Source organism: Leucopleurus acutus, assembly GCF_964270905.1.
Source record: "Leucopleurus acutus genome assembly, chromosome: 18".
Taxonomy (NCBI): Eukaryota; Metazoa; Chordata; class Mammalia; order Artiodactyla; family Delphinidae; genus Leucopleurus; species Leucopleurus acutus.
This window is the reverse complement of record NC_139160.1, coordinates 69197516-69212670: the sequence shown is the minus strand read 5'-3', so window position 1 is coordinate 69212670 and position 15155 is coordinate 69197516. Positions and strand designations below refer to the sequence as shown.

General features: G+C 39.0%; 1 protein-coding gene across 4 annotated transcripts in view; it reads left to right on the top strand.

Annotated features, from left to right (window-relative positions):
• Positions 1-15155, top strand: part of NALCN (sodium leak channel, non-selective) — a gene marked incomplete at both ends in the record, with an annotated part of 280034 nt that overhangs the window by 68129 nt on the left and 196750 nt on the right. For 3 of the 4 annotated variants that reach the window (XM_082859218.1, XM_082859216.1, XM_082859215.1), the window contains 3 exons: positions 4952-5094; positions 5225-5329; positions 14720-14806. In XM_082859218.1, coding sequence (XP_082715344.1) covers positions 4952-5094; positions 5225-5329; positions 14720-14806 — 335 coding nt within the window. The remainder of the gene's footprint in view (positions 1-4951; positions 5095-5224; positions 5330-14719; positions 14807-15155) is intronic. The other variant, XM_082859217.1, reaches the window with a different exon arrangement.

Genomic DNA, 15155 nt, shown 5'->3' with positions numbered 1-15155 from the left:
AGAATCTTTACGACTTATAAAAGAAGTTTCACTTAGAAAATATATATAAACATGTGTGTGTTTTTTTTTTCCATATGGCCTTTGATCTTGTTCCAAAGCTTTAGTGCTGTGAACAGTGAGGTTTAAGGTAACCGACAAAGTGGTCTCACCAGTGAGGCAAAGTTGTGTCAAAAGAGGGCTTAATTGTTTAAAAAAAAAAAAATTCTAGGCAAAAATTCACCTCAAAACCCATAAGATTTCTAAATACATTTTGAAGCATTTAGAAGAAAAGAAGTCCTTTTGTGTTTGCTCCATGTTCTGGAAGAGCAAATAAAAAATGTTACTTTGTTTTGTTAACTCAGTGGCCACTCGGCAATCCTCAGGCTGAATGCCCGTGGATCGATCATCAGCTAAGCATGTGGATGAGTTGTATATAGATTATTATAATCATAAAGTTATACCACAGTCTGTCGGGAAATACTTGTGATAATTAGTTTGGAAATATAGTTTAGTAAAATTAAACATAATTTCAAGGAAGAGAAAACATTTTCATGAAGGTTTTCTTCATTAGAAAGGTGACATCATCCCAAGTAATTTAATTATTGTTGATTTATTTAACAAACCTCTGTAAGTCAGGGTGGGCCTTCCTTGCTGTGTTGGTCGCCTGACCTTCTTCACATTGCATATATCTGGATGCATCCAGCCTTAGTGACAAAAGTTGATTATGCTGAATCCAGATGTCCACCTTAAGAATACACATCTCTCTCATTGTTTTTTTTTTTTAACTTAACATAGTATGTGTTTTTAACTGTCTCATGACAAATAGATTTACTTTTTAATCACCACTGTTGGGTAAAATTTATTATCACCTGAGTTCCATCCGTCAGATTTGAGGGTACAACTCATGTGAAGAGGTAAATGGGGAGATGGTGAGGGGAAGTTTGGTGGAATAGGAACCCCAAGTTTGTAGCTTGCTTAGCTATCACCAAAATTTCATGACCCTGTCATTTGAAAGTCAGATGACTCAATGGTGTCACGTAATGTATGACTAGAAGACACAATAAGGAATATTCCCAGGACACTGTCAATTTCTCCCTTTTTTTCATGGAAAAAGAGTTCACGGAAGACAACCAAGCAGTAAATATCCTAAAGATAGTCAAAACAGATTGGAATATAATTTTGTTCAGAGCTATTCAAAAAATCCTCTACTATGTCTCAATATAGGTAGCCTGTAGAAAGTTCCCAGGTGAGGATTTATCTTCTAAATGTAGACTTGTGGGTCTTTTTAGCTAGCGAATTCAAACCACCAAAGGAAGAGGTCAAGAAGAATGAATGAAGTTAAGAGAATTGACGAGCTGAGTATCACTGTTGGGATTTTGTTTCTTATATGGCTTGCATTTGTGCTTTGAGATTTTTGGGATCTAAGAAAGCCATGCTGTTCCAGGAGCTTCCCAGAAGTATTTTTGGAGCAGGCCACACGGGCTCCGGAAAGAGAATGCATTCTATTTCCAGGTGCTATTGTAGAATCACTATTCATTTAACAAAAGTGTGGTCTTTTCAGCTAGAAATTTTAGTTCCATAATTCAAATGGACTAAAAATATTCTGGAGTATATCTAGAAAAAGTGTTTTGTATGTATCAATATGTTGTTTTCTAGCAATGTCCCATTCTGGATTAAACATAGAGGAAAACTTTCCTGTTTCTCTGTAGCATGAGCTTTTAAATTGCTATATGTGTATGTGTTTTAAGTGCATTGTGAAAATCAGCCCAATATAAAGTCAGTTATAAAAGTTCCCTTTGTTTCCAAATTATCTGTGTAATATTTACACCAAGGATGAATCGATTAAAAAAACCAAGTATATGAGGAAGACCTTCCTGTGTCTCTCTAATATATGATCATTGTTTTATTTATCACCAGTTCTGGAGTGTTTCTCAATGCCAAGTCCAGAAGTGAAAGATACAGTTTTAACTTAGAGTGCTGACACCTAGCGAGGGAGACAAACAAGGTAACAGAAATCAGTGTGACAAGTGACAGGATACAGGTGAGCTCAGGCCTCTCTGGGAGGAGCAGCGTCGCGAGTGGCCTGAGGGCAGAGGAGGTGAGCTGGGCTGGAGGACCACAGGGGAGTTGGCAGCACCGGGGCAGCCAGAGGGGGCAGGATGTGCAAAATCAGTGTGAGCGGCAACAGTTCATGCTCAGGGTTGTCGGCTTCTCACAGAAAGTAAGAAGATCATACATTTTATTTTGTCAGTTTAAACAGTGGACAGCCTCTTCAAAAGTGATCTTCTTTTCGTACATTTGTCGAAGTCAGGAGCAGGAAGGGGGTGAGGAAGGGCTGTCTTATTCCACTGCCTTTGCTCTTGCAACTCAGTGACATCCCCGAAGCCTTTGACCCCGCATCGTTCATGTACACGGGAAACACTTTTTTCAATAATAAGCATTTTCTCGGGGAGTTTTTTGGTTCCACTTTCACAAGTGTCTCATCTCTTTGTAGCAACAAACCTTGCTCTCTGAGCTGTACTGAAGGTTCCTACTTTTCTTTCTTCGGTGTCGAATTAGGAAAAATGGAGTAAAAGCTTCAAGATTACTCATTGAACATACTAGTTTTTACTTAATTTCAAATAGCATCTTCCCTGTAGGTGTAATAAAGATCTGCGCAAGTTAGAGGAAGGATAATTTTCAGTGTTCCTTTCACATTTAATCTTACATTGATGATCCTCGTATGTTACCTGTAAATGCTCAATTGGTAAAGCAGTTAAACTTTAATGGTAATTCATAATGGATTTCTGCAGCCACTTTTCTTTTTTAGTTCACATAACTAGAAAAAAATAAGGGACTTAAATTACGTCATGTTAAAATTGTCCTTCGTATTCAGACCATAAAAGCAAAAACGTTGTATATTTTTAGTACGTAGGGATCATTAATGGAAACAGTCACTTCTGTTTTCTGTTGCCATTTTATATTTGGTGTGTGCTGTTCCTCTGTGAATCTTTCTCTTAAAAGTTATATTCTTGTATGAGTTCCTCAATAGACTATAAACTATAAACATAGTCCCTCAGAAAATAATTATCAATAACTTCATTTGAATTGAGGATAAGAGAAAAGAAGGTCTCTCTAAAGCCCCGGTGCCAAGCAAGAATGTATATAAGTAAATGGTAAAGAAAAAAAGAGTTTAAGACCTGGAGCCTGATGATGTGGGTTTAGATTCTGGTTTTGTTTCTTTTTAACTCGGACAACTTCATTATCTAGTGACCTTCCCTTTGCTTTTCTGTGAAATGTGATGGATATTATCTGTGCTTATACCCACCTACCCATCTACCTGCCTAATTAGACAGGGATTTCCTTAGCATTTAAGTATGTGAAAGAGCCTTGAAACTAAACGTGTGCTACAAATACTAGTTGCTATGGCAACGACTTACCAACGTACCAAATATGATTCTTAAAATGAGAGGCAGTACATGTATGAAGTTATATTTTACATAAACTACGTAGCACAGATTAGTGCCTAATAGGCATTCACCAAACAGGGATCCGCTTTCCCTCTTTGTCTCAGCTTTTCTTTCAAGCCTTGTTATTTCTCATTTGTCCCCATTTGCTGCTACACTTTTCTGCTGTTCTGGGTGCTTTCGAATTCACTGATGCTCTGGTTCTTCTTCCTGCATGCACAGGCCCAGAGAGGCAGTCAGACGTCAGGCAAATTTAGTAACCTCCTTCTTAGTTTGGACATTTGATTGTATGCACATTCTAATTTTAAATTAGCACATATATGGGTGGCTATTGGCTTTATATTCTATAATAATTTAATTCATTTATAGCAGTGCAATTTGTTGAGGTACAAATGTTTACCAGTTTTATGAATAAAAACCCATATCATATTTGTTTTGTAAACAACTTCAACTGAGTACTATATTGTTTATTTGTATCGTTTTTCACAAAATAATGAGCAGTTATTTTCATTGTTTATAATAATGCCTAAAATTTATTAAGTGCTCATCAAATGTCAGTGCTTGACAGAAACGAAATCATTTAATCCTCACAATACTTTGTGGTATGTCTTAATTATTATTTCCCCATTTTACAGATGGGGAAACTAAGCCACAGAAAAGATGTCAGGAGACAGGATATTATCACAGTTAAATATGCAGGTCCTCGTTCCTGAGTGCCTGGGTTAATTCTAGTTCCCCTAATTATTATGTGTGCATCCTTAGACAAATTCCCTACCCTTTATGTGCGTTAGTTTTCCCATCTGTAAAATAGGGAAATAATGACACATACTCATAATGCCATGAGGCTTAAACACTGGCTTTCCTCTGAATGACATTTTAGATTCTCTTAACCATATGTTCAAAAATCTGCCCACATATTGTTCCCTTTTCCTTCTTTTCATTATCAGTAGTATTTTCAATGAGGCAATTCTCGTAGACAATACAAAGTACTCTTTAATGATTTACTAACTTATGTTTTGGTGTTCAGTGTAAACACCATGGAATCCAAAGACAGGCTCCATCACATGAATTTTTGGAGCCTAAGATACTTTAGTTCTCCCCATGAGAACGTGATTTCAAATGAAACCCAGTTCTCGGACTTATTTCAAGTGCTTTTCAGCACGCTAAAAGTGTTAAGCCCCAAGTGGCAAACGTACATGGTACCCATCCTTTATTATTATATCTTTACTTGGCTAGATTGTTAGTGTTCTTTTCCTCATTGTTAAATGCATTTAACAGCGAAATCTGTAACCTAAAATTGTTTCATTGCTAGAGATATTAAAACTGCCCTGGCTTGAAGTCAGAAGCAACTTTATCAAAATCCTAAGACTAAGAGCAATAAAATGTTGCATGTGATTTGAGTCCCTTTAGAAGAGCTTTTGTCATTGAGAAAATGAGCATGGATAAATATTGATTGTGTTTCTGAAAAATGTTTTCTCATTTCAAAAGTCCACCCCAGCTTAGCCGGCTCCCCTCTCTCTTAACAGGCACCAGCATCTTCACCGTGTATGAGGCTGCATCCCAGGAAGGATGGGTATTCCTCATGTACAGAGCCATCGACAGCTTTCCCCGCTGGCGTTCCTATTTCTACTTCATTACCCTTATTTTCTTCCTTGCCTGGCTTGTTAAGGTACTCTAAAAATTAGTACTCATCCAGTCTATGCTTTCTGACAGTTTCTGCAGATCTTTTTGTTTGTTTTCAGTTGCCCTCACTCCCTCACGCCCAGTCTTGGTAAATGTGGTTTGTCATTTTCTTTCAGAATGTGTTTATTGCTGTCATCATTGAAACATTTGCAGAAATCAGGGTACAGTTTCAACAGATGTGGGGATCTAGAAGCAGCACTACTTCGACAGCCACGACGCAGGTACAGTATCCGGAGATGATGATGTAACCCACTCGAACTGGGCGTGTCCCTCTGCACCACCCTGGAAATTGATGGGACTTGATGGGACTTGAGAAACCCTGTTATCACCAACTTCTGCAATCGGATTCACTGAGGGAGCTGCTTAAAAATACAGGTGCAAAGCCCCAAACCCAGAGCGACTAAATCAGATTTTCTGGATGATGGGGCAAGGGCACCTATATTTTGAACAGCCCCATCGGTGGGTTTGACAGAAAACCAGGCTTATCATATTTATTATGTACCTTCGATTTGATTCTACCATCACATGTCCTCCAAGGACTTGCTGATAAAATATAGCAACTGTGGAATTCCCCATTTTAAAATATTCACGTAATTGAAACCCATATAATGGCCCTTATGTATAGGATTAGAATTTTTCGGAAGGAAAATTTATTTCATTCAGAATGAACCAATCACAATATAATAAATTATGAAGAAGACCCCTCCATCCCAAATGCATGCCTGTGAATTTTGAGGAATTACTGCCTATTCAGAAGGTTTCCACTATGCTTCTGAGAAATTGGAAGTATCCTAGAATTTGACTAGAAGTGGCATGGCATTTATTACATAAGAGGGCAATTCAGATCCAATGTCTTTTGTTTTTATTTTTGGTTTTGTTTTGTGTGTTTGTTTCTTGGTGGTTAGAAAGAGGAAGAATAGGTTTGTATATCTTCTTCTGGTATAAATCTTAATAAAAGAGAGAGAAAATAAAAATTCCAGAATTGAGAATGAAATTATGTTATGCCTTGCAACTATTGCTTTAATGTTAAATTTTAAGAGAAATTTAACATAAGTTTGTAAATACTTACACGGGTCTGTTAGGACAAAGGTATCTGTGAAAGATCCGAGGTACAAATTTTACTTTGAAAATCTCCAAATTGAACTTTTAATAATTATATTTATATAATTATTACTTTTAAAATAATATATTATTTTTTTAAATAATTGTATTTATGCCTATGTATTAAAATTATAAAGAAAAGGATTCAGGATAGTGGCTCACTGGGAGTGGGGATGAGGAAGCAGAGGAATAATATTAAGAAGAAGTGCAAAGGTAAAAAAAAATAAAATATTTATATTTAATAGCTAATAGTGAAAATGCTATTAAACATGCTAATATTTGGAAGAGCCTTGTGCAGTATTTTTATGATGTTGTGAAAGTTCGAATGGTCTAGTTCATTATAGATGAAATAGTATTTATATTATTCAGTTTTGTCAAACAGCTATTCTAAGTTCCATGAAAGATTTTTTTAAGTGTTATCTAGGTTATGTCACAGATGGCATGTAGGAAAACCTTCAGTGAGCCTGCCACATCTAGTACTCATTTCTTCTCTCATCTTTTTAGTGAACTATGAGAAATCGTAAAGTTCCAAGTCCATTCTGACATGTCTTTTAAATAGAGTGACGGCCTCGTGGAGGTGTGTTTTCCAGTATAGACATTGAGAACAAAGTGGGACATAGAACTATGAACTCCACACAGAATTCACATTTGATATTCCTGAGAGATGACCTAAAATGTCTTTAAAACCATATAGTGCTTATTAAGTAACTCTTAGTTGTAAAACCACAGCTGGAAAAGTGGTGTTTGGAAGTGCCACCGAGTCAGCCAGCAGTTACAATAGAAAGTCAAATGTGGAGAGACCGTGAACACAGTTGTACAAAATTGCTTTGTTGCAAAATTGTCCTTAATCAGGAGGAATAAGGTGGTAATTCAGACGTAATGCGTCTAGGTATTCAGCAGAAGTAATCACACAGAGAATTGTGAAAAACCTTCATTAAGTCATGTTCCAAAATGTTCATTGCAGCTCTATTTACAATAGCCCAGAGATGGAAACAACCTAAGTGTCCATCATCGGATGAATGGATAAAGAAGATGTGGCACATATATACAATGGAATATTACTCAGCCATAAAAAGAGACGAAATTGAGCTATTTGTAATGAGGTGGATAGACCTAGAGTCTGTCATACAGAGTGAAGTAAGTCAGAAAGAGAGAGACAAATACCGTATGCTGACACATATATATGGAATTTAAAAAAAAAAAAATGTCATGAAAAACCTAGGGGTGAAACAGGAATAAAGACACAGACTTACTAGAGAATGGACTTGAGGCTATGGGGAGGGGGAAGGGTAAACGGTGACAAAGCGATAAAGAGGCATGGACATATATACACTACCAAACGTAAGGTAGATAGCTAGTGGGAAGCAGCCGCATAGCACAGGGAGATCAGCTCGGTGCTTTGTGACCGCCTGGAGGGGTGGGATAGGGAGGGTGGGAGGGAGGGAGATGCAAGCGGGAAGAGATATGGGAATATATGTATATATATAACTGATTCATTTTGTTGTGAAGCTGAAACTAACATACCATTGTAAAGCAATTATACTCCAATAAAGATGTTAAAAAAAAAAAATTAATTGACCATAAAAAAAAAAAAAAAGAAAAAAAGAAAAATGCTATGGCTGAGGACCTGGTTGCTAAGCAACCGAAGCTCCTGCAGCAGCCTCTCTGGTAAAACACCACTTGGGCTGCCTGGCAACAGGCCGCAGGCCCCGCCCATCCCCTCGCCAGCCACTGAGCAAGTGCTCCAGTTGCTTTTGTGTGTGTGGAAGGGAGAGGCATCATTTGCCGTGATTCTGTTACGTTTGTAAAATCAGAGACAGCTCTGCACAAAGGCCCTCTCGTTCGATGGTTTAAAACACTAAATCACAAGTTTCTAATTCTAACAAAACTGATGGGCTTTAGGGAAATAAAATAAAGATGGTTGTGTATTGTGAAGCACACAGCTTTTCAGAAATGAAGTCAGTTCTTGTCTTCCTCTAGTATGTGGGACGTCTGCAGTTGTTCTCTGTAAGTTATCCTCATAGGAGGGCAAAGAGGGTCCTGGGGATGGTGGCCTTGTTGATATTTCTAAGTCCCTGGACTTTCCAGGAGGGCTGCGTGAGTAGAAAGAAAAATTATACACATTAACAGGATAAAGTAGGGGCTTTCCGACATCTTAAGAGGTTCAACAGGAATGGCTCTGATATGTTAAGAGGCAAAAGAGAATCAGTGATGAGAACTCTTTCTTTAAAATAACAAAGCAACCTGCCTCAGAGTCACAGCATAGAAACAAATTACAGAAAAACTAATGCCAAAGGTCTTATGGAGACCATAATAGAGCAGGTAGCAGGGACACAAAAGGAAAACGATGTGGAAATTTGCAGATTAGTAGTCAGTAGTTTGCCTGAACTCTGATGGGGAAGGTGACTCTCGTATCTGCATAATCATTTGACACAGGTCACTGTTGCCACATGCTCAGTTATATGTTGGATTAAAGTGCAAGAGATTTGTACATCCAGGATATAATAGCCCCCTGTGTCAACCCACAATAGGACTTCCCATGCTACACATTTGTAGGGGTGTTGCCCCAGAGACAGGTGTTGAGATGGGCCAATGTGCTAGCGGAACACGTCCTGGGCATCGTGCATGTCCGGTCCAGACTTGCACTCCCATTCTCTAATAGACACTTCACCTCAGATACCTGTTGCCAGTCGTGTGGTCTTCTGATCTAGGCTAATTCACAGTAGGAATGAGCTTATCTCACTTTCCCTGGAAGAGAACCGAAAGAACTAAACTTCAGGGCCCTGCAAGGCTAAGTTTTGTATATATAGTGACAAGAGACACAAGGCAGCATCTGGCAATCAATCCGTACCTAACTTTTATATACAAATCATGGCCCAGTAGGGTCATATTGAGGGATGGGTAAGTAAATATTCTGACTGTCTAAAGAGAGCAATAATTTCTGGGTCTGTCATTGTCTCTGACTGAGCACACTTGCTGGCCCATGTTTTCTGAATTAATAAGATACAAGACGGATAAGGGTGGAGTTGATAAAAGGACACAGGAATTCTTTCTCCTCTGTAGTTCCATGAACCTTCTCAGAATATGGGTTCCTACAATACTGGAACAACTTCTGTGTCAATGTGCAATACCGGCTTAAAGGCAGAAAGGCATAGATGAAAAGGCACATGATGGAAAATAAAAAGAATTTCTCCTCCATGAAAAGATGTGTACAATGTAATGCTCCAAAACAAAACTTTAGTAAAAATTTGTTTACTGCGTTCCAAGACTATTGGTTTCCACATGAATATACATCATTAAAATATGTGAGAAAGCAATTTAGTGAAAGCAATTTCTGGGAAGGCTTTGGTAGAAGGTACAATAGTGAGCTCCTTCTAATAAGAAACTATAGTAATGGAATAATACATTCATCATAGGAAGCCATACATGAGAATTATATCTTGTGAGTCTAAGTCATTGAGTATATTATTTAATTAAGAAATCAAGTCAAGTGCCCACCCTCATTATTTTGTGTGATAATGACTATTACTTGTTTTTTTGTTTTGTTTTTTTCTTTTTTGCGTTACGCGGGCCTCTCACTGTTGTGGCCTCTCCCATTGCGGAGCACAGGCTCCAGATGCGCAGGCTCAGCGGCCATGGCTCACGGGCCCAGCCGCTCCGCGGCATGTGGGATCTTCCCAGACCGGGGCACGAACCCGTGTCCCCTGCATCGGCAGTCGGACTCTCAACTGCTGCGCCACCAGGGAAGCCCTATTACCTGTTTTTTAAGATGATTGATTTTGAAAGAACACAAAGAGCATGGGAATTTCAAAATAAATTTTGGATTTTATTTTCGTTACCAAATGTGTATGTGTGTCTTGAGTTTGGAATTTTAATTCAGTTGCTAGTGGTCACCCGTATTACCAAGATCCATTCTCTACCACCTCCCATTAGATAATCTGTTATTGTTGTCATTGATGATGATATTCTGCCTAAAGTACAATAGAACAATCCACAAAGCATTCTTAGCAAAATCAAGTGACCCTTTATAAAACGCTGGCAGGGCTTCCCTGGTGGCGCAGTGGTTGAAAGTCTGCCTGCCGATGCAGCGGACACGGGTTCGTGCCCCGGTACGGGAGGATCCCACATGCCGCGGAGCGGCTGGGCCCATGAGCCATGGCCACTGAGCCTGCGCGTCCGGAGCCTATGCTCCACAACGGGAGAGGCCACAACAGTGAGAGGCCCACTTCAAATAAAAAAAAAAAAAAAAAAACGCTGGCAGTTGCAAACAGGCAAGCATGAGATGATTCTCGAGACTGAAACCTCCATGGATTCCCAAGTGATTGCACTAAGAGGAAAGTGCTCGTGTGGTTATTGGTAATACTCCACTAATTCATAACACTTTATTACAATAAATCACATATATCGAGAGCTGCACTAAGCACTACGCTATTGACTTTACAAGCAATCTTATTTAATCTTCACAGTAACATTGTGAAGTTGGTATTATTATTGTCTCTGCTTTGCAGATTAAAAAAGGACAAGGATTGGAAAGTTAATTATTTTATCCAATATTACATAACTGGTACGTGCTAGAATGGGGGCTCAAAACCAGCTTCCTGGGCTTCCCTGGTGGCGCAGTGGTTGAGAGTCTGCCTGCCAATGCAGGGCACACGGGTTCGTGTCCCGGTCTGGGAAGATACCACATGCCGCGGAGCGGCTGGGCCCGTGAGCCATGGCCGCTGAGACTGCGCATCCGGAGCCTGTGCTCCACAACGGGAGAGGCCACAACAGTGAGAGGCCCGCGTACCGCAAAAAAAAAACCAGCCTCCGCAGCCATAAGAGTCTTCAGTTTTGCTCCCTGAGATCCTACCTCCTTTTAATTTGGTCATTACAGGCCCTGCTGTCAATGTGCTATCTTTTTTCTGGCTTCTCTTTTCTATTAAAACAAACAAAAAAAGGTTTTCTTGTTGACTGAAAGGTGGAGAAAGGGGTACTTTCATACATAATTACTAAGTGTGAATTAGAGCATCCTTTCTAGAAAATAGTTTGGCAATATGTGTCAAAAGCCTTAAAAACATGTAAACTATTTGACAAAGAGATTGTACTTCTAGGAATTTATCCTAAGAAAAATTCTGGTCAATGCTCAAAGATGTACATTTGAGAATGTTTATGGAGGCCTTTCAGTAAAAAAGAAAGACAGAGAAAGAAAGAGAGAAAGAAAATTAACTCTAGTCATAAATTATTGATTATAAATTATGAAATTAGAATAAATGCAAGCCATTAAATCATGATTGAACTTTATTGATATGAAAATATGCAAATAACATATTAATGCAGTAAAAGGGTCTGATGTTTATATGTATATGTGTGTGTGGGCATAATATACCTGAAAGGTTAACTCTGAAATATTAGGGGTGCTTGTCTCTGGGGAATGGGCTTAAGATTTTTTTTACAGCTCGTACACATTTTCTAAGTATTTAATAGTAAACCTGTATTAATAATATAATGAGAGGAGAACAGTTAGTATCTTTAAAACTGAAGTAAATCATTGGACATTCAAAATGAAGCCACTTGTGTTAACTTAGGTTCAGCTGCAAGGGACAAAAAGCCCCAAATAAGTGGCTTCTATAAGATAGAGTTCCTTTCTCTCTCATATAAAGTTGGAGGATGTCATTCAAGGTTGTTACAGTGGTCTGTGTTGCTATAGATCCAGAAACCTTCTACCTTTTTGCTCCACCTTGCATCACTTCCATTCCCCAAATTGCCTCCTGGACTAAAATGGCTGCTGTAGCTCTAACTCTTACATCCATATTCCAAAGAGCAGGAAAGAAAAAAATAGAAAGTTTCTGCTTTCATTTCATAGACCAGTGTATATATGTAATTACATGGTCAAGATGAGCTTCAAGAAAGGGAAAGAATGTCCTTTTTTTTGTTTTGGTGGCCATAAAATTTTTCTTAGTTTGTAAGACAAGAGGAACATATATGTGGAGCCCCTGCCACACTCCCCTAAGGACTTCACCCTAGGATTCATGGCTCTGGATATCCCACCATGTGCCTCACGTAGCTACTGTTACATTAACCAATCCAAATGTTGTTGTATAATTCAGGGAACTAAAGAGAAATGGACCATGTTTGCATTTCCTTCACTTTATTTCACACAAAGAACTGACCTTGAGAGAGCACTTTTACTAACAATTAAATTGATTCATTTGATTTTAGTCTATTGGAAAAAAAATCATTTAACAGAGAAAATTAGTCTGCTCCTGATGAAAGCAAATATGTGCCCCAGGGATCCTTTGCTCCATGGTAAGAGAGTAGAGGTTGCTTGTACAGAGGGTTCCTACCTCGTGACTGGCGGGATTGCTTTTGTCTTTTCTCCTTAAAAAGAGACTCCCAGACATTTGACAGATACTTTAAAAGGCACTTATGCATGTTTGCATCTCAACCAATGTATGTATTCTCAGAATGAGCCTATTTATGATGGATGTGCTTGATTCTACCACTAAACTTACCTTTTAAAATTCATTCTAAAGGGAATCACAATCCTGTAAATGGGCAGCTGAGAAGAACCATTTGTAATTGGCACCTTGGATCAGAGAATCTTTGTGTAAATGTGCACCGCCATTTTGTCATTTTAAAAATACATGTATGGCCTATGAATTTTGGCATTTGTCACTCTCCGCCTCCCTTATTTTATAGAGGGCAAGTTTTCTTTCTGCAAATGATCTACTACCTCTGTTACCAGGAGTTTGAAATTATAATGATAAATCCTAGGTAATGGGATCTTTGCATCATCTCATGTTTCCATCAACAGTTACCCTTTTGAACACAGATGGGGTCAGACGAACACGAAGACATAAATATGACAAAGAAAATGTTTATGTCTGTGAGATAGTGAGCTCAGGCTGGAATAAAACAGTGAGTGCTTGTAGTTGGTGTCTTTTCTTAGAAAAATAAAAATCCTTAATTCTACCCTATTCCACCACACCCCTGCACATGTAAGGAAAAGAAAATATATATTAGTGGGAAAATATTTATAAGTGGTACATGCTTTCCAGTGTAGTATATTATTGATAGATAACTAATTTTTTTAATAAATCTATTTATTGATTTATTTATTTTTGGCTGCCTTCGGTCTTCGTTGCTGCACTTGGGCTTTCTCTAGTTGCGGCGAGCGGGGGCTACTCTTCGTTGTGGTGCACGGGCCTCATTGCAGTGGCTTCTCTAGTTGTGGAGCATGGGCTCTAGGTGCGCGGGCTTCAGTAGTTGTGGCTTGCAGGCTCAGTAGCTGTGACTTGCGGGCTCTAGAGCTCAGGCTCAGTAGTTGCGGCACACGGGCTCAGTAGTTGTGTCTCATGGGCTCTAGAGTGCAGGCTCAGTAGTCGTGGCACACGGGCTTAGTTGCTCCGCAGCATGTGGGATCTTCCCAAACCAGGGCTTGAACCCATGTCCTCTGCATTGGCAGGCGGATTCTTAACCACAGAGCCACCAGGGAAGCCCCTGGATAACTAATTTTTAAGGTGGTAGAATATGAGTAAGATAACCTACACATCCAGCAACCTGGATGTCTAATTCAATGACTGTCAGATTTTAGCATCCTGTACTATCCTGAATTTCATCATTTATGTCTTTTAAGCCAAAAGAAACTACTTTTTCCCTTCATAAATATGTATACATAAAATTTCTGCTGAGCAGATTAATTGTGGCTTATACAAGCTAATTTCACAAAGTCTTTTAAGTGATTTGTAATTCTCCTACCATTAAAATAACATTCCCGGACTTCCCTGGTTCAAGCCCTGGTCCGGGAGGATCCCACATGCGACGGAGCAACTAAGCCCATGCGCCACAACTACTGAGCCCACAAGCCACAACTACTGAAGCCCGCACGCCTGGAGCCCGTGCTCCGCAACAAGAGAAGCCACCACAATGAGAAGTCCACGCACTGCAACAAAGAGTAGCCCTTGCTTGCTGCAACTAGAGAAAGCCCGCACACAGCAACAAAGACCCACTGCAGCCAAAAATTAATTAATTAAAAAAATAAAATAAAACAACATTCCCCTATTTCCCTGTGCACATTATATTATTTATCCTGAGAATATTTTTCTATTGGTTCAGTGAGAACTGTCTACTAAACAAAGATAAAAGTTTACCACTTTTTGTAAAAACACACCATGCTTTGGAATTCTAATTTTCATTTTCTCTGAGATGTTATATATAATAATCAACATAATGGGGATAAAATACCTACTTTTAAAGTCTTGTGGAGAAGAATATTTGGGCAGATATACGCAAAGCATATGTAAGGCAGAAACGGCCTGATGCATAGCAAGTGCTCAATTAATGCAAGCTATAATCTTTATTATTCACTTAAGTTTGCAGTGTTAAAATGGAATGACTCATGTTCTAAATATAAAGCCATAAGAAGACAAATCTTTGATAACAAAGAAAACGTAAAAAGCCGCAGACAAAGTTAGAGTTCTTGATGTTCCATGTAAGTGTCTCTGACTCATTTCCCCTTTGTCTTGAAGATGTTTCACGAAGACTCCGCTGGCGGGTGGCAGCTGGTAGCTGTAGACGTCAACAAACCCCAGGGACGTGCCCCAGCTTGCCTCCAGGTGCGGTATGATGCCATTTCTAAAAGTCACCCCCAAAGGTCTTTGATTTGATTTTATACGAGGAAATCTACAGCTCTCCAAGCTCTAGATCCACCCAAATTTGTGGGCAATATTACACTCCATTCTGTATTCCCGGGACCTGGCATCCTTTTTAGATACACACTAGGGATCTGGTAAATTTCTGGTAAATGAACGCACACAGGTAAAAGCAGGCCAGTGGTAATGAATTGATGAAGAATTTTTTTGTCTCATTAAACCTTGTAAAGGTATTCTTCTGCAAAGGCCTGAATTGTTTGGGGCCGGGGACAGTCAACATCACAATTCACTTACTTGAGTACCTCACCATGTA